Below are 27118 nucleotides of genomic sequence, written 5' to 3'. Positions count from 1 at the left end.
GAAGTGACTCGAATTTGGTTTGAAAATAGACAAAATGTATTCATTGCCTTCTAGAAAAACACTGTTTTCTTAGGTGAAGACAAAGTGTCTTTAGGGGGAAAAAATGCTTTCTTATATAAAGAAACATGATCAGAGGAGGAAAAAAGAGAGTACAGGAAGAAAATATATGGCAATATTATCAGAGAAGTGTAATTATTATACCAGTTGTTTATTGCAGTAACTAGAAATATCTAATATGAAAAAAAGGCCCTGAAATGGGCAAGGTCTGGGAAACAGTGAGGACATTTGCATGGAGGACTCTGGAAAGAAAAGACAACAGAGAATTGCACCTCATCATTTTGCAGGAGGCAGGCTGCTGCAGTGTTTGTGTGTTGGAGGTGGAGGAGAGAAGAGTGAAATGATAGCCACAGCCTAAGGCAAAGGTCAGAACTTGAAGGAAAAACTGAAATATGTATTGCCTCCCTAACCAGTTCCATCTTCTAGATGAAATTCCATATGGAAGGGGTATACAGATTTAAAGCTACAACCAAGTAAGTTCAAATGAGGTGGTTTAGTCCAAGTTCAATAAGACCACAATATATAAAGAATCTGTCTTTATCTTAGGATGGTAAAAGAAGACAAAGCAAGCTCATTTCCAAAAGGCAGCATCTTGAATACTTTCTGCAACTGTAATGTCAGGCATATCAATTTGATATGTTAGATATAATTTCTGATTGTAATAGTACTTTCATTTTTAATTAGGCTAAAAGCATCAGCTGCTGGTAGGCATGAAGTATATTTTCTCCCAAAGTCATGTGGCTATAATGCATTATTTATAGAGTAACATCAATTTTGTTTTTGTTTGACAAAACAAAATACAAAGTTTACCTTTTTCCACTCCAAAGAACTTCAAAACTAATAGAGATGTTACATAAGTCAACTAACTTGAGAAAGATACGATATTTTGAAGAACTGAGTGGGAGGAATCTTGAGACTGGGTTAAAAAAATAGTCGTCATTGTTGAAATAAGGAATGATTCTTCACAGGGACAATGGTTAGAGAGTAAGAGGGATGTTACAGTGCTGTCCAGCAGAACTTTCTGGAAGAAGGGAAATGTTCTACACTAGTGCTGTCTCCATTAGCCACATGAGCGCTTGATGTGTGGCTAGTGCAACTGATATGAACTTTTCGTTTTATATATTTTTAATTAATTCACATTTAAATAGCCCCATGTGGCAACTGGCTACTATATAGGAAAGCACAACATAAAGGAAATAAAGTGTTCTTGGAATTGAAAATGAGGAGATGGAAACCAATTGTTGTTCATCATTATAATAGTAATTCATAAAACAGAGTATGTTTTGAATTTAAAGCTTTATCATAATCATCACAGGTGAAAATAGACATCTTTTTATTCCTAGTTATTTATTTTAATAAAGTGTTTGTGGAAATTGTGTTAATAAAAGTTAGCCTTTGATCATTATAAATATAGCCCATCAAAACTACAATTATTACATGATCAAGGAAACCATTTTTCCATACTTCAGTTTACAAAACTTGGTATAATATGCCACATGTCACCTTTAGGTTAAATATAACAAACAAACAAAAAAACAGTGAAGCAGATTTAGTCACAAGGGACATCTCATCAAGTAGTTAATTTGTAGAAAAATTTCATTTTTTCAATTTGAATGAACAGATGGCCTATTCATTAAAATTCAAAAGTAGATAATTACTTGATTCCAGTATTTTTAGCAAAAGGACATTTTATAACATTGTGTTTGGGGAAGACTCATAGGTCTTAAAATGTCTTGTGTGACTGGACACATAATTCTCCACTGTCTACAACTGCCTGCCGTGCTAACTGAATAAGCAGGTTAAAAATAGCCTTGCAGCTCTTCTTCAACACTAAAACACTCAAAAAAAAAAAAAAAAAAACCCAAAAAAACTGCTCATCTCTCTGAAGAAATATCTTCACATTAACCTCTAAACCCTGCTCAAACATTCAATCAGGAAATGTTTATCTATCATTTTTTGTGCTGGAGGCTTGAAAGTGGGGGTATACATTTGAAAAGATTGCCCTTGCCCTTAAGAAATAGAGTTCAATGGTGAATGTTCATTGATCCAACGGTCCTGAATTTTCTTTAATTTAGTGATATTCTGCAACTTTTTTCTCATTTAAGTAGTTCAGTGAAGGTGGATACTTAGTAATTCATTACAGAATATTCACATGATGAATAATTCTGTGTGAATAAATCTGCTATTGAAAGTGTCAGTGCAATGACGCACATCCTAGAATTACCTTACCACCCAAAGCTTTTCTTTTCTTTCCTTCTTTTCTTTTAACTAGAAGTGTTCCTCCTATTCCTAGATACATAAAGTGAGAGAAGTAACATGTTTGCCTAATTTCCCTGGTTGCTGGGAAGCTCAGAGTTTATGTTTTTTCACTCTGGCATTCCTGATCTAGGAATTCTTGATCTATTTCTTTTTCAGCCTTTACTTCTTAGTTCTTGATTATCTCTCTACAAGGTTTTGCTGTAATTCATCCCAAACCTTTTTTGGAGTAAGTTTGCAAACTTTTCTTTAATTTCTAAAATGTGTTCGTTTCCACCAAACATTTTAAGGTTTCTGAAAATTGTTTTACGATTTAAGAATATAAAGTTTATATCCTCCCCATGAGCCAAATGATGTGAAGGAAACTTGCCACTTTGAACTTTCAATCAAAGGAAAACAGCGGTCCTCGCTCATTAGGTACGATCTTCATCCTTTCGTTCAAGTTCTGCTTTTCTAAAATATAGCTTTCTCATCACACACTTTCTCCATTTTGGCCTTACACTTGGAGAAGGATGGCCCCCACCAAAAGCGTTTTCTTAGGTCCATTTTGACAATCTTATGGTTGAATTCAAGAAAGTAAGAAATAGCTATGTGTGTACATTCCAAAACTGCCTGCTCTCAGCAGCCACTTCTCATTTGAGAGACAAATATTTTCCTAAATCATACAAAGACCCGCCCACGATAAAGAGAAAAGCCTTGTCCATGTTACAATAAAGTAATATACATCCATAAGCCTCTTTCCAGAACCCTTGGCACCAGTTGTTTCAGAATTCATGTTTTCAGATTTTCAAAAATTAATATAGCACATATACTGTGTTTTATAATACTGCCAATTGAGTCTGGCACATCACCGATAGCCAAACACATTAATCTTTCTGCAGAGTCTGTAAATGGTCATTTAGATCAAATAAATAAAGGCTGTAAGTAGTCTCATATTCATTTAGATCAGTTTTTGAAGCCAAATGAGAAAACACCTTTGGGATTTAGAGAACATACAAGGGATTGCAGACATGATGGTAACTGATATATCACTCTCAGACCCACCCCAGTGCTGCAACTTTCCCAGTGACTATGTGTATTCAGCTGACGAACATAAGTAAGCCCTTTGGATTCTGCACATGAAGAATCCCATGAAGAACTATCAGCAAGATCTCATTCTTGTGAATTTAGCTCTGACCAGTTTTCAGGAGATGTATAAGAAAGAAAGAGTTCTAATGGCCAACATAAAAACCCAGATAATCAGAAATATTACACTAAACTGCTATTTTTGATGTCTTAACTTAAAACGTGCTGCTGCTACATTGTATCCTATTTCCTTAACTTTAATTCTCTTCTACTATTCCATACTACATTCACCCATGATTTCCATTTTTCTCTGAGTCTTCTCTCCACCTCTTCCTCTTTACCTGCAGTTTCTATGACATTCATATTGCATCTACCACGTACCACCATTTCCATAACCAGATATAATAATGCACAGGGCTTGAAATTTTGCCTAATTCTCTTCTGCAAGAAGTCATAACTAACCCAGTTCCTTCCTATAATTACTTTGGATGACTTAGCTGCAACATGCCTGGGTGGAATTGCAAAAGACTGTAATATGTATAGTTAGAATATTCCAGTGAACATTCCCTCAAAATTAGAAATGGCTTCTCAATATGTATATGTAATCACTCTTCAACCCAGTATCAAATATTTTTGAGGGAAGTATATCTTTGCATTGGTCACAAAAATATGTTTCATGCTTATCAAAAGCATAAAATCAGCCTGGGTTACATAGTGAGACCCCATCTACAGACACACACACACACACACACACACAAAAATACAAAAATTAGCTGGGCATGGTGGCACTTGCCTGTAATCCTAGCTACTGGGGAGGCTGAGGTGGGAGAATCACTTGAATCCAGGAGGTTGAGGCTGCAGTGAGTCATGATCATGCCACTGCACTCCATTCTGGGCAATAGAGCAAGACCCTGTCTTAAGAAAAAAAAAAAAAAAAGAAGAAGAAGAAGAAAATAAACAAAAAATCTTTCATCAAGTTGACATTCATGTTTTCCCATCAAGTAGGGATTTTGTTTATTCTGTGGTCTCTGCCTTTAAATATATCCACATCTCACCACAGGTGTGGATCATCTCTAAAGGGTGTAATCTGTCCCTGCTTTTAATTCATTCTGACACTGTCATGATAACCACATGAAGTGTATTACTTTTCCTTGAAATTTGACCAGGTTCTTTCTGAGGATTGTGACTGCATTTTCTACCTGTAGAGCTGAAGAGACTGATCCTTATTCATATATTCAACTACTACCAGCTTGTAATATTTTTTCAGTAGCAAACAACAAACGAACAGCAAGCAAAAACAGATCTGTTTCTATGCTATTATCTTCTTGGTGCACTAAAAGCATGTCTCTGTTTCATATATACCAATCACATTTTTTTTAAAAAAATAGAAATCTTGGGGAGGTCTGGACGCAGGTGGCCTGGGACTCATGGCAGATTTATTTGTCTTACATAAATCTTAATTTTCAAGCTCCCTGAATACCTTAATTGTGACTGTCAGTGTTGTACTGGTTTGTATATAGAAACACATTGTTCCACCCTGCTACTTACATTTATTTGAAAGTAAACTCACAGTGACGAGGAATTTATGAAAATTATATTTTATTTATTTTGATGTTATAAAAAGTTGCACATGCAAAACTGATTTATTAAAACATGCTATGTGTCCAAAAATAAAGACCAAAATGACATTGCAAAAAGAAAAATATGAATATAGAAATCTCAATTAATGAATTTTCAAGTTACCTCACCTAATATAAATAGCCATGATAAATTGGTTTCTATTTGGTGTAATATTTCCCAGTACTTGTTTTAGATTTTTCACCTTCCCAAAACCTGCTCATTTTAACATATGGATTTTAGTTGTGTCAAACTTGCATATTATTCAACATGAAGTTAAATGGTCCAGTGCTTAAAAATAAAAATAATAAATAAATAAATAAATAAATAAACAAAAATACTTCACTTCCTCTCATATTTACTCATTTCTACAGGATGGTATTAGCACAGAAAAGATCTTCTGATTTCGCTGTCCTTTGTAATGAATAAAATATGTGGGAAATGTGAAGAACTTATGTAAGCCCTTTTGTCTTGGTCTCACTGAAGAGCTTTAATTTTATTCTTACTTTATAATCCAGGAGGTGTCAACTGGCCCCATGGCACTTTTCATGGACTTTATACTTTATAGAGACCAAGGACTTCAAAGTCTGTTAGGAGAACATTAAAAATAAAGGCCTGAGGCTAGCAAACTTGAACATTACTGTTTCCTGTGCCACTACAATGATGTACAGGGAAGCATGTTTTCTTAACATTCAAGCATAATTTAAAACCACTCTGCACCAACAGCAAATTATATATTGTCCAGACTGGAGTGCAATGGCGTGATCTCGGCTCGCTGCAACCTATGCCTCCCGGGTACAAGTGATTCTCCTGCCTCAGCCTCCCCAGTAGCTTGGATTACAGGCACCCACCACCACGCCCAGCTAATTTTTTGTATTTTTAGTAGAGATGGGGTTTCACTATGTTGGCCAGACTCGTCTCAAACTCCTGACCTCCTGATCTGCCCACCTCGACTTCTCAAAGTGCCGGGATTACAGGCATGAGACACTGTGCCCGTCCAGCATATCATATTTATATTCTGAATTTTCACATATTAGACGCCAGAGTTTTCTTATAATATTATTTGGATATATTTTTATATCCCAATTTTTATGTAAAAGCCATCTCTTGGATGGAAGTACAACTTTAGTTTAACTTTTATTTCATATTTTTTGTAACTAAAATACAATATATTTAGTTTTTATCTGTTGATAATCTTTACCCTGTCTTGAGGCAGAATGCAAATTCCTTTTTTTTTTTAATTTAATTTTCTGAAATCTAGGCATAGTGGGAGAGAATTTATAAAAGAAAAAAGAAATCAGATGCTCAGATGAAAACTGCTTATTTGTTTTTGATGCAAATCAGTGAATAAACTAAAATCTGGAAAAACTGAAAAATAATTTTGGACATTAATACCATTTAGAGATATTTAAATTCAAAAGATAAATGATTTAGGACATTTTTGGAAGGGACAAATTATTCATAGATGGTCCTGATTCATTAGGAATAATATTTTTATAGGAATTAGATTCCTAAATTAATTTATTGCTGCTCAAGACTGTGTTGAACTCCACATCCTTTTAAATATTTTAAACCTATTAGGTTTCTTTATAAAAAGTCCTTCAGTAATAAAAGAATGGTTAAGATAAATGTGTTAAGAAACAAAAGTTTTTTTTAAAGATTCAAGATAAAGTTTATATTTTTATAGTTTCCATTTAAGAAGTATATCTAGTTTACGTTTTCATTTTTCTAAGCAGTGTATATAATGTTTTCATTTTTTATAATTGGATTTGTGCTGACAGAGTCAAACATTTCCCCTGTTCCTCCTATGATCAAAGGCATATTAATAACTCTAAGGTGAAAGGCAAACTATACGGCCAGGGAGCCAATTAAAGTTAGCCGGCAAGCAATGAGATGGAATCCATGATGTTGGACTTCTAACAAGAGCTCCAACCAACTAACATAACATGGTTTTAAAGAATTCTACTTTGTCTTCTCGCTCTTAGACAGATTCTGGGCCATGATGCATTTCAGTTCATTAGAAGAGAACAAACACAGATAATATATATGGACAATCTAAAGAAAATACCAACTAATAAATAGTTGCAGCTATACAAATCTTTCAACTTCGTGGCAGAGTTTTGTCTATGTTGGAAGGGATGAGACACTTAGACTGACCTAAGAGTGCTTTGTGGAGAAACTGAGTTGGCAGTGGTGTTTAAAAGGAAGGAAGGCACTTGGATGACTGGAGAGAAGGAACACCTTGCCTTAAAAAAAAAAAAAAAAAAAAAAAGATACCCCTCATTGTGGCAAAAGCATTATAGAAGCCTAAGAGAATGGCAAATTCAATGATGAATAAAGTTAGACATTTTGTGTAAAATATTAGAAGTTTATTCTGCTAACTAGTGGTTATTAATCTTTTTTTTGTGCTGGGGCCCCTTTGGAAGTCTGCTGTGTATGGACCTCATTTCAGAATATTTTTAAGTGCATAAAATGCACTACTTTCAACTACCAAAGCAACTATTTATATTGAGAATCAATAACTAAAATAATATAAAATAAATTTGTGATTTGCTAATAGATGTTATTTCTATTTAACACATTAAATAATAAGACCTAACAGTATGTCTAATAACTACCATGAGTTTGAGGAAGTGGTGAGCATAAGCAATGTTTAAAGTTACTTGCAACAATTGTCATATAGTAAGTAAACTTTTTTTATTGCTGACAATATCCATAATACTCTTAAACTAATGTGGTTTGTTACTATCGTTTGCTACCACAGTTCAACTAGAGGTTAGTAAAAATAACGATGTATATATTATTTTTCTTATCCAAGTTCACAGATCCCTGAGTTCTATTAGGGTAAGAACCTCTGAGCTAGACCATGAGGTTTGAGTAAGAGAAAGTCAGAGATGAAGACTCAAACTCAGGTTAATTTAGATAAGATCTGTATTCATGGAAATACTAGACACACATTCCTAGCAATATGAATCTGACTCCAGAGAAACTAGTTTGAACTCCTTATCAGGGAGATACTTTATCAGAATTATATTCAATAAATTATTCTTTTCTCTTTGTAGTATAGTTTGATAGCAAAGAATCCAGGTCAACAAGGGCTTAAGGTAGAGTTTCAGTTAAGAAATGGATATACTTGTGTGGATTAACTGTGCTCACAATAAGTATTTGTATCAACAATTGCATGAATTAAAGATAATTTGGTGTTCTTTGAAAGTGAGGTTGGGAAGAGATGGATGGTAATTTTGGAAGGCAGATAAGGTTATTACAGTTGGTGAAACATGTTGTAATTGTTCGAAAGGGAGTAGGAGAAAATTACTGAAGGAAGAGTATGAAGTCAAAGCATCTCTAACTTTTAATCTTTTCATAAAAGATATTATGATATTAATGGCATTAGTGACAAATCTTATATTTGAGCCATTACTATGTACCTGTGCTAATCCTTATTTTTAACCACTTTATTGAGATATAATTCACATGCCATACAATTTACACATTTAAGGTGTTCAAATCAGTATCTTTTAGTGTATAAACAAACCTGTGCATTCATCACCACAGACAAATTTAAAATATTCTCCGTACCCTAAAAAGAAACTGTAGCTGTTATACTCAATTTTTCTATTCCTCCCAGTCGTAGGGAACCCTAATCTCCCATCTGTCTCTATACTGTAGATTTGGCTAGTCTAGACATTTTATATAAGTGGAATTATATTACTCTGGGTAGGACTTTGGTACTATGTTGAACAGAAGTGGTAAAAGTGGGCATCCTTGTCTTTTTTCAGTTCTCAGGGAGAATGCTTTCAAATTTTCCCCATTCAGTGCTATGTTGGCTGGGGGTTTGTAATAGATGGCTTTTATTACCTTGAGGTATGTCCCTTTCTATGCTGATTGTGTTGAAGGTGTTAATAATAAAGGAATGCTGGTTTTGTCAAATGCTTTTTCTGTGTCCATTGAGATGATCATATGATTTTTGTTTTTAATTCTGCTTATGTGATATATTATATTTATTGACTTGCATATATTAAACCATCCCTGCATCCCTGGTATAAAACCCACTTGATCATGGTGGATTGTCTTTTTCATATGCTGCTGGATTTGGTTAGCTAGTATTCGGTTGAAAATTTTTGCATCCCTGTTCATCAGGGATATTGGTCTGTAGTTTTATGTTGTTGTTGTTATGTCCTTTCTTGGTTTTGGTATTAAGGTGATATTGGCTTCATAGAATGAATTGGGAAGGATTTCTTCTTTCTATATGTTTTGTAATAGTTTCAGTAACATTGGTACCAATTAATCTTTGAATGTCTGATAGAATTCAGCTGTGAACCTAACTAGTTCTAGATGCTTTTTCTTAAATTACCATTTCAATTTCACTGTTTGTTATTGGTTTGTTCAGAGTTTCTATTTTTTTTCTGGTTTAGTCTAGGAGGGTTGATATTTCCAGGAATTTATCCGCCTCCTTTAGATGTTCTAGTTTGTGCACATAAAGGTGTTCATGGTAGCCTTGAATGATCCTTTGTATTTCTGTGGTATTGGTTGTAATATCTCCCATTCCATTTCTAACTGAGCTTATTTAGATCTTCTCTCTTCTCTTCTTCATTAATCTCACTAATGGTCTATCAATTTTGTTTATCTTTTTGAATACCCAAATTTTTGCTTCATTCATCTTTTGTATTTTGTTTGTTTGTTTGTTTCAATTTCATTTAGTCCCACTCTGATCTTTGTGATTTCTTTGATTCTGCTGGATTTGGGTTTGGTTTGTTCTTGTTTCTCTAGTTCCTTGAGGTGTGATCTTAGGTTGTATATTTGTGCTCTTTCCAACTTTTTGATGTAGGCTTTCAATGCTATGAACTTCCCTCTTAGCACTGCTTTTACTATATCCCAAAGGTTTTGATAAGTTGTGTTCTGCTATCATTCAGTTTGAATATTTTTTAAATTTCTATCTTGGTTTCATTGTTGACCCAAAGATCATTTAAAATCAGATTAATTTCCGTGTATTTGTATAGTTTTGTGGGTTCTTTTTGGAGTTAATTTTCATTTTTATTCCACTGTGGTCTGAGAGGATACTTGATATAATTTTGATTTTGTTAAATTTATTGAGATTTATTTAGCAACCTGTCCTATGTTCCATCTTGGAGAATATTCCAGACAAGAAAAAGAAATAAAGGGCATCCAAATTGGTAAAGAGGAAGTCAAATTGTTGCTGTCCATTGATGATATGGTTGTATACCTAGAAAACTCTAAAGACTCATCCAAAAAGCCTTGGATATGATAAATGAATTCGGGAAAGTTTGAAGATACAAAATCAATGTATACAAATCAGTAGCACTGTTATACACCAACAGCGACCAAGCTGAGAGTCAAATCAAAAACTCAAGCCATTTTACAATAGCTGCTCAAAAATAAAATGCTTAGGGATATACCTAAACAAAGAGGTGAAAGGTCTCTGCAAGGAATCTTACAAAACACTGCTGAAAGAAATCAACAACACAAACAAATGGAAACACATCCCATGCTCATGGATGGGTAGATGAATATTGTGAAAATGACCATACTGCCAAAAGCAATCTAAAGATTCAGTGCAATTCCCATCAAAATACCATCAGTATTCTTCATAGAACTAGAAAAACAAAAACAAAAACAAAACAAACAAACAAACAAAAATCTTAAAATGTATATGGAACTGAAAAAGAGCCTGCCTAGACAAAGCAAGGCTAAGCAAAAACAACAAATCTGGAGGCATCACATTACCTGACTTCAAACTATACTACAAGGCTACAGTTACGAAAATAGCATGGTACTGATATAAAAATAGGCCACAGACCAATGGAACAGAATACAGAACCCAGAAGTAAACCAAAATTCTTACAGCCAACTGATCTTCAACAAAGCAAACAAAAACATGAAGTGGCAAAAGGACACTTGTATTAGTCTGTTTGCATGCTGATAATAAAGACATACCTGAGACTGGGTAGTTTATAAGGAAAAGAGGTTTAATTGGCTCACAGTTCCACATGGCTGGGGAGGCCTCATAATCATGGTGGAAGCAAAAGAAGAGCAAAGTGATGTCTTACATGATGGCAGGCAAGAGAAACTGAGAGCCCAGTGAAAGGGAAAACCTCTTATCTAACCATCAGATCTCATGAGACTTATTCACTATCATGAGAACAGTATGGGGGAACCACCACCATGATTCAATTATCTCCCACTCAGTCCCTCACATAACACGTGAGAATTATGGGAGCTACAATTCAAGATGAGATCTGGATGGGGAGAGAGCCAAACCACATCATTCTGCCCTTGACTCCTCCCAAATCTCAGGTCCTCACATTTCAAAACCAATCATGCCTTCTCAACAGTCCTCTAAAGTCTTAACTCATTTCAGCTTTAACTCAAAAGTCCAAAATTTTAAGTTTCATCTGAGACAAAGCAAGTCCCTTTCATGTATGAGCCTGTAAAATCCAAGCAACTTAGTTATTTCCTAGATACAATGGGGGCACGGGCATTGGATTAATATACCCATTCCAAATGGAAGAAATTGGCCAAAATGAAGGGGTCCTAAAGGCCCCATCCAAGTCTGAAATCCAGCAGGGCAGTCAAATCTTAAAGCTCCAGAATGATCTCCTTTGACTCCATGTCTCACATCCAAGTCATGCTGATACAATAGATGGTTTTCCATGGTCTTGGGCAGCTCTGCCGCTGTGGCTTTGCAGGGTACAGCCTTCCTTCTGGCTGCTTTCACAGGCTAGTGTTGAGTGTCCGCAGATTTTTCAGGTGCACAGTGCAAGCTGTCAGTGTATCTACTATTCTGAGGTCTGGAGGATGGTGGCTGATATGGTTTGACTGTGTCCCCATTCAAATCTCAATTTGAATTGTATCTCCCAGAATTCCCATGTGTTGTGGGAGGGACCTAGGGGGAGATAATTGAATCATGGGGGCCAGTCTTTCCCATGCTATTCTTGTGATAGTGAATAAGTCAAGATGGGTTTATCAGGGATTTCTGCTTTTGCTTCTTCCTCATTTTCTCTTGCTGCTGCCATGTAAGAAGTGCCTTTTACCTCCTGCCATGATTCTGAGGCCTCCCCAAGCCATGTGGAACTGTTAAGTCCAATTAAACCTTTTTGTCTTCCCAGTCTTGGATATGTCTTTAACAGCAGCGTGAAAATGGACTAATACAATGGCCCTCTTCTCACAGCTCCACTAGGCAGTGCCCCAGTGGTGACTCTCTGTGGGGGCCTTCACCCCACATTTCCCATCTGCATGGCCCTAACAGAGGTTTCCCATAAGGGCCCTGCCCCTGCAGCAAACTTCTGCCTGGACATCCAGGCATTTCCATACATCCTCTGCAATCTAGGCAGAGGTACCCAAACCTCAATCCTTGACTTCTATGCATCCACAGGCTCAACACTACATGTAAGCTGCCAAGCGTTGGGGCTTGCATCCTCTGAAGCCATGGTCCAAGCTCTACCTTGACCTCTTTAGCCATGGCTAGAGCAGCTGAAATGCAGGGCACCAAGTCTCTAGGCTGCACATAGCAGAGGGTCCTTGGGCCTGGGTCACAAAACTATTTTTTCCTCCTAGGCCTCCAGGCCTGTGATGGGAGGGGATACCTCAAAGGTCTCTGACATACCCTGTAGATATTTTTCCCATTGTCTTGGTGATTAACATTTGGCTCCTCATTACTTATTCAAATTTCTGCAGTCAGCTTTAATTTCTCCTCAGAAAATGGGGTTTTCTTTCCTATCGCACAGTCAGGCTGCAAATTTTCTGCTCTGTTTCCCTTTTAAAACTGAATGCTTTTAACAACACCCAAGTCACATCTTGAATGCTTTACTGCTTAGAAATTTCTTCTGCCAGATACCCTAAATCATCTCCCTCAAGTTCAAAGTTCCACAAACCTCTAGGACAGGGGCAAAATGCCACCAATCTCTTTGCCAAAACATAGCAACAGTCACTTTTACTCCATTTCCCAACACATTCCTCATCTCCATCTGAGACCACATCAGCCTGGACTTTATTGTCCATATCACTATCAGCATTTTGGTCAAAGACATTCAATAAGTTTCTAGGAAGTTCCAAACTTTCCCACATTTATCTATATTCTTCTGAGCCATCCAAGATGTTCCAGCCTCTACCTGTTACCCAATTCGAAAGTCACTTCTACATTTTCGGGTATCTTTACAGCAGCACTCAACTCCTGGTACCAATTCACTATATTAGTCTGTTCTCATGCTGCTAATAAAGACATACCTGAGACTGGGTAATTTATAAAGAAAAGAGGTTTAATTGACTCACAGTTTCACATGGCTGGGGAGGCCTTATAATCATGGTGAAAATGAAAGAAGAGCAAAGTCATGTCTTACATGGTTGTGGACAAGAGAGAATGAGCCAAGTGAAAGGGGAAATCGCTTATAAAACCATCAGCTCTCATAAGACTTATTTACTACCAGGAGAACAGTATGGGGGAAACCACCCCCCATGATTTAATTATCTCCCACCAGGTCTCTCCCAAAACACATGGGATTTATGAGAGCTTCAATTCAAGATGAGATTTGGGTGGGGACACAGCCAAACCTTCTCAACACACTATTCAATAAATGGTGCTGGGATAAATGTCAAGCCACATGTAAAAGAATGAAAGTCATCTCTCACCTTATACAAAAAATAACTCAAGATAGATCAAAGACTTACATGTAAGTCCTGAAACCATAAACATTCTAGAAGATAACATAGGAAAAAAAAAAAAAACCTCTTCTAGATACTGGCTTAGGCAAAGAACTCATGACCAAGAACCCAAAAGCAAATGCAACAAAACCAAAAATAAATAGATGAGACCTAATAAACTAAAAAGCTTCTGCACAGCAAAAGAAATAATCAGTATTGTTTAGACAACCCAGAGTGGGAAAAGATATTCAAAAACTATGCTTCTGACAAAGGACTAATATCCAGAATCTACAAGAAGTTCAAACCACCAAGTACAAAAACAAATAATCCTATGAAAAAGTGAGCTAAGAACATGAATAAACAATTCTCAAAATAATATATACACACTGCCAACAAACATGAAAAAATACTCAACATCACTAATTATTAGGAAATGCAAATGAAAACCAGGATGAGATACCACCTTACACCTGCAAGAATGGCCAAAATAAAAACAATAAAAACATATTAAATGTTTTTATTTAAAAACATTTTGGCATGGATGTAGTGAAAAAGAAGCACTTTTACACTGCTGGTAGGAATATAAACTAGTACAACCCATATGGAAAACAGTATGGAGATTCCTTAAAGAACTGAAAGTAGATCTACCATTCAATCCAGCATTCTCACTACTGAAGATGAAAAGAAGTCATTACATGAAAAAGACACTTGCACACACATGTTTACAGCAGCACAATTTGCATTTGCAAAAATTTGGAACCAGCCTAAATGTCCATCAATCAATGAGTGGATAAAGAAAATGTAGTATATATACACCATGAGTTACTACTCAGCCATAAAACAAAATGAAATAATGACATTTGCAGCAACCTGGATGGAGTTGGAGACCATTATTCTGAGTGAAATAACTCAGGAATGGAAAAACAAATATGTTATGTTCTCACTTATAAGTGAGAACTAAGCTATAAGGACACAAAGACATAAGAATGATATAATAGACTTTGGGGACTCAGGGGGAAGGGGGAAAGGGGGTAAGGAATAAGAGACTACACATTGGATGCAGTGTACACTCTCAGGTGATGGGTGAACCAAAATCTCAGAAATCACCACTAAATAACTTTTCCATGTAACCAAAACCCACTTGTTCACCAAAAATTATTGAAATAAAATAAAATACCAAACATTTATGAATTATATAACATGTGGTTCTTGTGAATGACTTCTTTCACTTAGCATATTTTTAAGGTTCATTCACATTGTAGCATGTATCAGGAGGTCATTATTATGACTGAATACCATTCTATATTTTGTTTATTCAATCATCAGTTGATAAAGCTCTTCTTACGCATTACTTTAGTATACCATCTATCTTGACTGCCAAGTAGAGGGTTGTTCAGCAGTTTTCTTTTACCCTCAGTTTTTCTTTTTAAAATATATTCTTGACTCCTCCTAATTTTGTCCTCAATGGTGCTGGAGGACAAAGGTCATCATTCTCTGTATGGGTAGTGACTTTCAAAGAAAGTCCTCTCACCCTCAACCTGCCCCAGGTCATTTGTACAGTGGCTTTTGAGAAAATAGGTTTAAAAGCATTATTTTTCATCTTGTTAAGTAGATATTTAGTATTTTTTGCAGAGTATGTGGTTATTCTTCATTTTAGTTTGTTCTCTGCTTTAAAACAATGTGCAGGTAGATAAGTGCTTGCTGTATACTCTGGAGAATCCTAACCTCATAAAAAGTGAATAAATACATATATCATGTCAAGTGCAGATATTTTAAACTGTCAAGTAACAAATCTCATGGTAGGAAATGTATTATACTACTGGGTGAAGTAAGTTATAGTCCAGAAATGCTTTTAATAAGTGGAGAAGGCGGTTGATACTTTGAATTATTGTTGTTTCTATTGTTCTGAATGCTATATGAAATGAAATTAAAATGTAGTCATAAGGCTTTCACACAAGCATGTTCATAGGAGTAGTGATGAACATTTTGACTAACATTTTAACATATCCATCAATGAGTATTTGTTAACCCTCTTTTTTTTTTTTATAACCAGACATGGTATTAATTAAATAATTGTTCCCTCAATTAGTTTATGCTAATATTAACAGAAAGCTTTATCACATACAAAGATCTTTCACATAAATTTTATATATTAATACTGTGAAGCAGGTAGTTATTATTCTCATTGTGTTGTTGCAGAAACTGAGTGCCAAAAGGTCCAAAGCGTCCAAGAGCAGTGAGGCCAAGATATCTCCTTAGAACTGATTTTGTTTCCTTTTTCTGCCTAAGAGCCATGACAACGCTAAACAAATGGACTTAGAAAAAAGACATGTAATCTCTGATTGAAGCAATATCTTGTTGACAGTATAGTTGACCCTTGAACAACATAGGATTTAGCCTCATGGGTCTACTTATATGTAGGTATTTTTCAACCAAACATGGATTGAAACTACAGAAACCCACACATAAGGAGAATTGACTGCGATATTTGAGTATTCATGGACTTTGTTGTACATAGGGGTTATGCAAGCAGTCCCCAGGTATATTGAAGAATGACTATATTCACTTTTCTAATACCTTGAAATTTAGATGAAATTGGATTTAGTATTCATTTGACATCTTGTGAAATGATCCTAAGATATATGCAAATTCCTGAGTCCTTAGTTTCTCATATTAATGTAATTTGCACAGTTACTCCAAATCTCCTGTCTTTTAACTTTCCTCATCACTCCTTCATCATATCCTGACCCCTCTATTTCTTTGGCATACCTAAGCAATAGATCTTCCATCAAGCTTTCGTCTTCCCCCAAACCCCTTACATAAGAAATTAGTATGAAACAGACTTTACTAATAATTCAGAGAGAGGGGTAGGACATTCATTCTGGCAACAAATAACGGGATACTGTACATTAGACATCCTTTTTACCAAAAGTCTTTCAGTCTCTGAAATATGAGACTACTGACCTCTTCTCTGTAACATCTAGCTTCTTCATTGTTCCTGTGTATTTATGACTCTGCTCTTTTTCCCTTCTACATTTTATGAACCATGACCTAGAGGCCTGCTTTTCCCACTTAAAACTGCTTCTCAATGTATTTTACTTTTTAAAAAGAAAGAAAATTTTCTCTTGAAAAACTATTCAACCTATATATTCTTTGTCTTGCTATATGTATTATCTAATTCAATTATCATAACCCTATGAAATAAAATACTATTATCCCAAATCTGTAGTGAGGTAATCTATGCACAGAGAGATCGATAAGTTATCTAAGTTTACACAGCCAGTCAATGGTGAAGGCAGGATCTGAAATTCTCAAGTATATGTGGAGAAAGGATGTTATTCTAACATCAGTAGTGTCTTCATAAGCTTAGAAATATCTGTAATTACTTCTATTTCAGGTGACATCTGCTGGGGAAAATTATTCAGTAAAGTAACTTTGTGGCTTTATTCAATCTGCTGGCAATGTGGTTTAGTTAAATATGCAACCAGATGCTGCCCTTTTATCTAGGTTGTAATTTACATTTGGTGGAAGTTAATATGATAAATAGTGGAAGTCAAAGTTTTCCTTTCAAATATAGAGTATTTTGTATGCTCATGGATTGTTGTTTACATGAGGACTTCTCAACTCTGGCACTACTGACATTCTGGGCAGAATAGTTCTTTTGTGTGGGGGCACTATCTTCTGCATTACAACTGCAGCCCTAGCCTCTACCACTAAATGCCAGAGGACCCCCCTAGTTGTGACAACCAGGAATGTTTCCAGGTATTACCAAATGTACCCTTGGGGGTAAAATTGCCCCCAGTTGAGATCTGTTGCATTATATTACAAACTCACCCAAGCTTAATATTAAAGCATAACAAAAATAAAAATAATATTAAGACTGCCCACAATTCTGATAGTGGTTGTAGTACTCTTGCCATTTGCCTGCCTCTAAGCAATTACGGAAATAGCCATTCATTCTTTAGGCTAATTGAAGGTGCTCATGTACTATAGAAAAAAATAGAGCAAGAATGTATTACACATTGCTGGAATTAAGCTTAATATACTTGACTTAATTAAGACAATTAAATTGTATGTTCAGCTCTCATTTATTTAGGGGATGATTAGTCTATTTTCCTTTCTTTTTTGTGGGTGCACACTGAATCTATGGCCTGTCTTTAGCTTACCTCATTACTGGAAATTGAAATTAGTCCACAAACACTTATCTAGTGCTTGCCATGTATTTTAAGTGGTAACATTTCAAAACATAATGCATAGAAAGATTATGGAATCATAATGCTGGGGAAGGATGTTGTGAACTCCTTTCAGAATCCTGTTCATTGTCAGATAAATGACTGAACCATACAATAGGTTTAGTATGTTCTCTTTTCCTTAAATATCTCCAAGGACAGAATTGCAGCAATGTAAGTTACTCATTCCAGACTTTCATTCTGATGGTTCAGATGATTCTCTATATCTAAATATTCAGATTGCTTAAATTTCAGTCTGTTTCCTCATAGAAGTTTTCTTTGTGAATATGTATGTATGCCCTATGACTTCAGAATGAGAAAAATTCTGAATTTGAGATACCTTGAAAGTATGTTGACTCTTTTTTTGCATAAATGAGATTTTTAGTTTTGGATAGCTTATTACGTTTTTAATTCACAGTCAAGAATAACTATAATGGTTTTAGTTCATATGCAATATGTATTATAATCTATTGTAATTTAGTATAATGAAAATTGTGTCAAGTGTGTTTGTAGCAATCATGACCACAAGGGAAATCAGATTTGCCTAATTTAAGGAGAAGCAAAAGTCTTCACTCATGTAGCTTCAACCTCAACTACACTTTTCCTTCTCACATTGTTTCATTCCATTTGGATAACTAGTTCTTTTGGGCATCCTGTAAGAATTGTTGCTATGATGATCTCAAAGAAAAGTGACTTCTTTGAATGAGAAGCTTGGTTCTAACTAAAATATTCTAACAGCATGATGGTCTTAGAAACTATGAATACAAAAAGGTTTAGAAAAAAACCTAATACATATATATGTGTAATGAGAAACTACTAAGCAAGATACGTAGCCAACTAGGAGTAAAACAAACTAAAATAGGGCTGTTTCTCACAGGCTTTATTCAATGAACAAAGAATGATTTTCAAACATTCAGATTAATACTGTGAAGAGTTAACACATCGTCTAGGGGGTAAGAGTTCAGATCCAGAGAGACTTTATCTATTCAGATTCGAAAGCAATCTTGAACTGACAACTGATAAGGCAATGACACACTGCCATTCTTTAATTCAAGAACAAAATTGCATCTCACAGTGCAGTCATCCTTTTCCTTCTTACAGTGGCTTAAGAAAGACATACATAAATGACTAACAAGTAGTACAGGTTTAAGGGAGATATCTAAGTGTATAGTCTGTCCCTGGGAATTGGATGGATTTTCCCCATAGGTAGCCCCATAGCAGCCTCATCAATTTCTACTTTCTTACTGGGTGACAGCACCCCCCTCCATCTAAAATGACCCTGCAAGGCAAGTTTGATGTAACAGTATGCCTAATCTATTAAGAAAGATCCACCGATGAACCCCATCTCCCAGAGGAAATTACATCCTCGCTGGTGACAGCACAGCCCCACTACCAGAATGCTGAAAGTTCCTTTTGAATCTAGCAACTGTAGAAGCCCTTATACAGACTCTAACCTACAAAATCATGAAGGCATAGTCAAACAGATTACAGAAGGAAAGAGATAAGAGTTCTTGTCTAGACAAGACCTTTGTTATAACACCTGTTTCCCTTTAATAGTCAATCAAGTTGTCCTGAATGTTCCAACCAAGATCTCTGGAATTAAGCACAGTGATTATAATCAGGTTGTTGCCAGCTATTCTATTTCTGCCTGCCAGTAATAAATCTCTAAGCTGATTCTACTTATCATGAAAGTCCGTATGGCACAAAACCACAGGTTAGTGAAAAACTCATCAGGATAAACAAAGCCGGGAGGTTCTGAGTCTCCCGGAGAACTCAGTTTCTTCCATTATTTATAGGGCCTTATAAAAGATAAACAAAGGTGTAGATATGCTATAATGGGATCCCTTAATACTTACCATCTTCCAAGGGTGGTACGTGTATAGTGGTGCCAAAAACCAGAAGATTGATTGCTTCTCAAAATGATAAGGTTTAGGACTTATGACTCAGCTCATTCCAGAGCATAAATGGGCATATGTTGCCTGAAGTAGAATGTAAAAGTGCATTCAGGTTACCATGATACATCTTTCAATTATTCACGACAATGCCAGGAGCAATAAAAGAGCTAAATAAAACTATAATTAACCCTTTAAACCTCATTTTAGCCAACTGTTTCAAATCTCCTCTTATGCAAACAACTTTAGCAATTTAGTGGAATTCAAATTAAAATGATTTGAATTTTTTTATATTTCTTCCTTATGAACATGGTGGTAAGAGGACACAATGAACATTATACCAATCTAGTCATATATTTTTAAAAAGTAAATATAAATAGTAAAATGCACAGAAGCAGAATACATAAATTACCACATTTTGGATTATCATTTGTTCCCCAAGTAAAAGATCTAATAGCCTCTAGTAACTGTTGGGCTTAGAGAAATTAGTAGAAATAGTCTAGAACTTAGTAAGGTGTTCAGAAAACAACTTTCTGATACTCTTTAAAAAAGAAATCTTTGATTTGAAATCTAACATATTTGAAACTGAAACTAAACTGAAGGATTGAAACAATCATGAGTAAATGCTAATGAATGTCTGTTTTTTTTTTAACAAAATAGATATCACATTAATCGATGATGACCAGCAGTAAACTCATCAAAATGCATTTCTAAAGTTAGCAGCAAACTATAATATATAAAAACCTCCAAACTGATCTGTTTCTAAATTTGGTATGTCTTTGGCAAAAGCATGCTATATATTCAGCCTACCTGACATTTTCCCTATTTGTTTTACCCTCTTTCCCACCTAAATAATAACATATAAGTTCACCTACTTTCTATGCAAATGGAGTCAGTGTAAAACTAATCTCAGAGGTAGCCACAGAATGAAAAAGAAGAAGAAAAAAAACACACACACAACTCCTTAAGGGAGTATAAAACTAAGGGAATGGCCTTATGACTACCTTAATACTTTAGAGGAAGAAAAGAAGTTGATTAGGTGAGGTTAGGGGTAACTGGATGTAGGCAGTAAGTTTTTATTATTCTTAGCTTTCTTAAGTGAACCACACATTTATACTTGGAAATCATTTATAAATGTGTAATCACTTCTAATTTTGCTACAAGACTGGTGAGTGGCCTATTAGCTTAACTAATTTCACATATCAGACCAGTAACTCACTAGACTCTTAGAAAATTGGGATACTTCTAAATGTCTCTGAAAGAGCCTTCATTAAATTATCCAGTGTGTCCTGCCTCCTTGAATTTGCCATTCCCCATTCACATAACAGGTGTGAGAAAGGATACCAAATTCTGACTCAAGGTAACAAAGTACAGACACTGAGTTTTGTTTATCATTTATGTCTTTCCGTTTACTTAAAAAATGCAGTGCTTTTTGGACCAGACACCGTGGGTCACGCCTGTAATACCAGCACTTTGGGAGGCTGAGGTGGGTGGATCATGAGGTCGGGAGATTGAGACCATCTTGGCCAACATGGTGAAAACCCATCTCTACTATACTCCAAAAAAAAAAATTAGCTGGGCATGATGGTGCGTGCCTGCAATCTCAGCTACTCGAGAGGTTGAGGCAGGGGAATCACTTGAACCCGGGAGGCAGAGTTTGCAGTGAGCCATATGGTACTAGAGAACCACTACACTCTAGCCTGGCTGAGGGAGACTCCATCTAAAAAAAAAAAAAAAAAAAAAAAAGCAGTGCTTTTTGGATCATTCTCATCTATCATCCCTTACTTTTTTGACTATTGTGAGGATATTGAATTTCCAGTGTTTAACTTAGCCTGGAAAATATGTTTATGTCAAAACTGCTATTTCTCAAATACAATATAGCTAAGTGATTTTTAGCTATTCCAATTAATGTGAAATACAACCCTTTGTTACCAGCACTGATTATTCATATATATGAATAATTTATATACATATAGGTATAATTTATACCTACCTTATCAAAAAAAATAAGTTAAACATGAGAAAATTAGGCAAATATAAGATCAGGAAAATATGTTTGAACCAGAAGTGAGCTTGTTCACAAATGTTAAACTTTGGAGACTCATACAATTCTGGTTGTAATGTCGTAAGAGAATAGGAAATATAATTCGTTAGAAAATTAATTGTCAGTAAGTTGAAACAGATCAGTGTTATATGAGCATGGTTTTTCAGGAAAGAAGTGGCAGTACAACTGAGTATGGTGGTCGTGGCAGTGAGGGGACATTCACTCTTTCCTATGGGGGGAATATCTGATCTTTATAAATTAGTTCTGATGTAATGGGTCCATAGATTTCCTTTAAGAAATCACTGAGCTAAAACAATAGTCCTGATGTTCCTCCTCCTTTAAAAAGAAAACTCCAAAACTGTCTAATAGAATTCTTAGTAGTGGTTTTACTCGCATGGCCCATAGGTTTCTTTCCACTGAAAATGTTTAATTATCAAACCCAAAGAGTCAGAGAAACAGACTTGTACAAATCATTTATTTATGAAAGTTCTTTAGGAAGTATTCCTTTTGCTTTCAGATCTATTAATATAATTGACACTAGATCTGTAGGTCAAGAAAATTTTATAAAGTGTTGAAAAATTGTTACATATTATTCTTTTGAGTCTCTACCACTAGGCTGTAAGGGCTGAAGAAACATTACATCAAATGTTGGCCAGGCATAGGCAAATGGAGAAAATACAAAGCCATTGCATTAATCTAGGAAGATTGGTATGATTTTCTGAGCTTCTATTTTCTTCTTTGGATGTGATTTAAAAGGTTCTCTCCTCAACCCCTCATAGAGAGGGAATCTGAAAACAAATTCTTTCTCCACTGGAGGAGGGGAAATTAAAAACCTCTATTATCCTACATTGTTCTTGGTTAGTTTCTGTACTAGATGATGGAATATTGTGCTTCAATGTCATCTAATAAATCATACCTCCATATAAATTATAATAAAATAATGCCAGTGATAAGAGCAAGCATTTATTAAGCATTTGCTATGTGCAAGATACTGTGTTAAGAATTTTACCTGCTTTATCTCACTTAATTTTGACAATCATCCAATGAAATGGGTGCTTTTATTGTATCCATTTCACTGAGGCAAAGAGAAGTTAAGCAATTTGCCCAAGGTCACAAGGCCAGTAAGGAACAGAAAAGGGAACCAGAACTAAATTTTGGTCTATCTTTAGATGATATACAAATTTTTTAACCTCTGTGTTATATTCTGTCCTGTCTCTCATTCTTGAGTAGTAGATGAAATTTCTAGGGGCATAGGCTTGCCACTGAAAAAAAAGGAGGAAAATGCCATGGGAACGATCTGAAGCTTATGAAAAGATGAATTTACTGTACTGATTTTGATGGGGAAGAATTTTCTTTCCTACAGTCAAGAAGTGAACCATGAGAAAGCTAGAATATTTGGCCATACCTGTGTAAGCAAGTCTTTGTAAACCTTTTGAATTGTTGAATTTGTTCATTCCTGACTAGTTTCTTTACATACAGAAGGGGCATGCATACGCCAGTCAAAAATAATGAGGAGATTTTTTATGAACTTTTATTCTAATTACTGCAGAATTCTCTCTTCATTGACACTATTTATGTGAAACAGTTTTCAGAGTAGGATAATGTCCTCTGAAGGGTGAATCATGTACCACTAGTATATGGATTAAACTTAAAATAAAATATATGTGTGTGTATATATACATATTTAAGATTTTATCTCCATAGTATTTGAAAATAATTAATCAGCACATTAAACCTCAGTTGTTATAAAGATTACTGCCTAGATAAAACCAGGTTGATTTTAAAAGTGAAGGAGTGAATTTAATGTCAATACTCTAAAAGGTTAGATATTACAGGTAGCACACAAATAAAGGAACAATTATGAAATCAAAGTATAAAGGCCTGAAGTTTGACAAACACTGGAGGAGCATTAGTTCCTTTCAAACACAAGCTAACTCTCTTGCCAGGCATTAAGCTTCTCTTCTGTAGACCGTGGATAAATAACTTGGAGAAAAAAAGAAGAGGAGAAGTCAGTCAAGAATGGACTCTGTTGCCTTTTTATTTCTACCCTGATTGTATTAGGTGATGAAATTCTTAGTCTACATAGGTATGACTTTCAAAAAAAAAATATATATATATATATATATATTTTCATTTCTCTCATAAATAGCATTTTTCTTACTTGCAGGTAACAATGTATACCCAGTATGTGGTGTTTCCTTAGCTTTTTTCTTCCTTTAACGTTTCATTTTCCAAGTCTTTTGTCAAACATAAACTGTCATAACACAGTTTTCTTTTCCCTCAACCCTTGAAGTTTGTTTTCTCCTACAGTCAACATTGCAGAGCTGGGAAGCAGATAAGACAGTCTTGCCTGAGTCAGGCAAGATGTTTTAAATAAAAAGATACCAAGAGCAGAATTAACTAATGGCAAAGGGTCAAAGTAATTCCCCTCTTCATAATAACTGCCTTACTAATGAGAATTTTCAAGTATGAAATGTGCTGTAGAAAATGTACCACTTACTCAAGTTTTCTTTCAGATTCAAAATTATGTTAAAATTGGAATTACCATGGTTTACTAATAACAGACTTGGAATGACATTATGTTTGCCTGTTTGTCTCTATCTTCACTTGTTGTTTTGGATCTCGTATCAAATCTTTTCAGTAGTAAATTTAAGAAAATATGTACTTTTCCTAACTTCCATATTTTGTTTCATTTCTTGCATTGTCTCTTGGTGACTTTTTTAAAATTGGTAACTGCATTTTTACAAATGAGCCTAACATTCCTCTTCACATTAAAAATGCAACAAATGAAGCATGAGAAAGAATTTTATAACATGTTTTTCCCTCTTCCTTTTTAGATGGTAAGGTTGAAGTTACAAAAGAAGGTGTGAAGTTGTGTACCATGGGTCCAGGAAAAGTGTTTGGGGAGTTGGCTATTCTTTACAACTGTACCCGGACAGCGACCGTCAAGAGTAAGACTATTTTCATATATTTAAAATATATTTAATGTCTTTTCCCTAGGCCTTTGAGATGTTAATTAAAATGCCCATTTATTTAATTTTTATAATTTTATTAGTTTGTATTTTAATTTTTGCCCCGCCATATAGCTGATGTATTTGTTTTCCTCCTAAAGGTGATTGTTAACAATCAGTTTTGTATAAATTACATTTTCTTGCTGATTTCTGAAAATTATCCTTTAATCAATAAATTCTCATAATTAGGATTTTTTAAATGATATAATTTTATACATTTGAATCAAATAAGAGCAAGTCTTTTTCTTTTCTCTCTATAGTGTCAGGATCATATTTCAGAAATTTTTACATGTCTGTCTATTTTGGGTTATATTCCTCACATAAATTCCACTTGTTTACTCAGTGGTTTAGAAAAATTAAGAGGAGAAATGTCCTTCATCTCATTCAAACATCATTGAGTAAGATATCTCCTGAATTCTAAAACTGCATCTGAGTGTATTTTTGCCTTCAGCTGCTCATCAAGCTGTATATTATAGCATTTTTCTTTTCTACTGATTGAGCTTATTTTAAATCAGGGCAATAAAGCAGCTTGTTTCCCTAATTTTACATGTATGTGTATATATGATTTCTCTAGCAACTTTTGTTGCTTGGCAGAAGCAGCTGCAATAGTTAGAAGGAAAAAGATTTTTTTTTTTTTAATCTGCTTCCTGAGTAAGTATATAATGACTGTATAACAAACAGAGCTGAATTCAAAAGTCAACAATGTAAGGTTCATTGCATCTTTAGGCAAATGTATGTATTTCATGTTTGAAAAGTCTTTCTGATACATTTTCCTGTGGTTGATTTCAATCACAGATTACTTTGATTAGATTTTGTCATTTTAAAAAAAATGCTATTGGCAAAATGACAAGTACATTGTGAATTTCAATTAGTTTTATCTGGATCTCATTGACTACTTTTTGCATTAGTTTTTTCCTTCAGAAGTGCAGCATATAACTGATAATATAACAGTGAAATTGGATTTAAAAAAACATAAGAATGCATGGCCAGCTGGAGTCCCAGAAATTGTCTTATGCGTCTTATTAGTGAATCACCTTTTTATTCATTGGATTCACTGTAACATCAATTGTAAATGGGCCCCTTTTAGGATGAGTCTTCCTTGGCATTTGATTCTTGATCTCTGAAAGCACAGGACTCTTGATTGATAGATGCTGCCATGTTTTTACTTCAAGTGATCATTCAATTACATAGCTCAAAGAATGAGACTCAGTGAACCATAATAGAATCTGCCACAACTTTTACTTACTTAAAAAGAACCTTAACTATAGAAAGAATAGTCATGGCTCCATTAAGTGAAACTGGTTTTACAATCATGCTTCATTTTCATGAGAAATATATTCCTTTTCAGATAAAAAAAAAGACCAGAATAGCATATTTTGATGATATCTCAGAATTATAAGTAGTTTTTTTTGTTTTAAAGTATTTAACATTTTTATATATTTCAGGCTTGATACTTTAATCTAACTGAAACTACAAAATTTTCAAAAGCCAACAGTTGGTAATAACATGGTAGTTAATCTTATGAAACATGGAATTTTTATTAAAAAAATATTTTAAATAGTTTATTTACATGAATTTTACAGCAAAGATTTTTAATAAAATGATTTGTTTGCTTCATAAACATCAGTTTTCTTATTAGATTTCTATATAGTGATGTTCATCTGCACAACATCTATTGTACTCTTATTTGGCAAATTTAAATAGACACTATGAATCTAATTCAACAAGAAGCAGCTAGATGTTGAATGCAAATTATAAGCCTAACTCTTTTGGGGTCAGAGCATCCATCATCAAGGGAAATGAGTAATGGGACATGTTCTTCTTTAACACAGACTCAGAGAAAGCTCAAGAATGCATCTGTGCATGTGTGCGTGTTTGTTTCCTCACAGTGCCTTCTTAAGATACAAAAGTTGTGTTGACAAAAGAGCCTAGAGTTGGTGGTGTGCAAATATATACCTGCATTTATAGGTACAGAGGTTTTGTGCATGAATCAGAAACAATATCTGTGAGCAACTGTTTCTTCCAAATGTTTCATAAGCAGTATGAAGTATGAATAATGATTGTTTATTGTTTCAGGACTTTTTGTCATGCCACCTCTGCTATCTAGGGAGATTGTACTTGTGACTGTAGGCCTCAAGCACCATTTTTTTCTATATATTTTAATTAAACCTTCAGGTTAGATATGTTATGATTCTAATTAGCTCACATTGTGGATGCTACTTTTACAAAATGGCTACAGAATATAACTCCCAATGCTGTCTTATTCTTTACATGTGATAAAAACATGTC

At 34.8% G+C, this 27118-nt stretch overlaps 1 protein-coding gene across 1 annotated transcript in view; it reads left to right on the top strand.

Moving 5' to 3' along the window:
• PRKG1 (protein kinase, cGMP-dependent, type I) overlaps window positions 1-27118 on the top strand; it is a 1334865-nt gene that overhangs the window by 394475 nt on the left and 913272 nt on the right. Inside the window, exon 3 of the mRNA XM_011990275.1 lies at window positions 24656-24769. Within this exon, the coding sequence (XP_011845665.1) occupies window positions 24656-24769 (114 nt within the window). The remainder of the gene's footprint in view (window positions 1-24655; window positions 24770-27118) is intronic.

Source organism: Mandrillus leucophaeus, unplaced genomic scaffold, assembly GCF_000951045.1.
Source record: "Mandrillus leucophaeus isolate KB7577 unplaced genomic scaffold, Mleu.le_1.0 Scaffold376, whole genome shotgun sequence".
NCBI lineage: Eukaryota > Metazoa > Chordata > Mammalia > Primates > Cercopithecidae > Mandrillus > Mandrillus leucophaeus.
The sequence above is the reverse complement of the archived record's forward strand: the minus strand, read 5'-3'. Positions and strand labels throughout refer to the sequence as shown.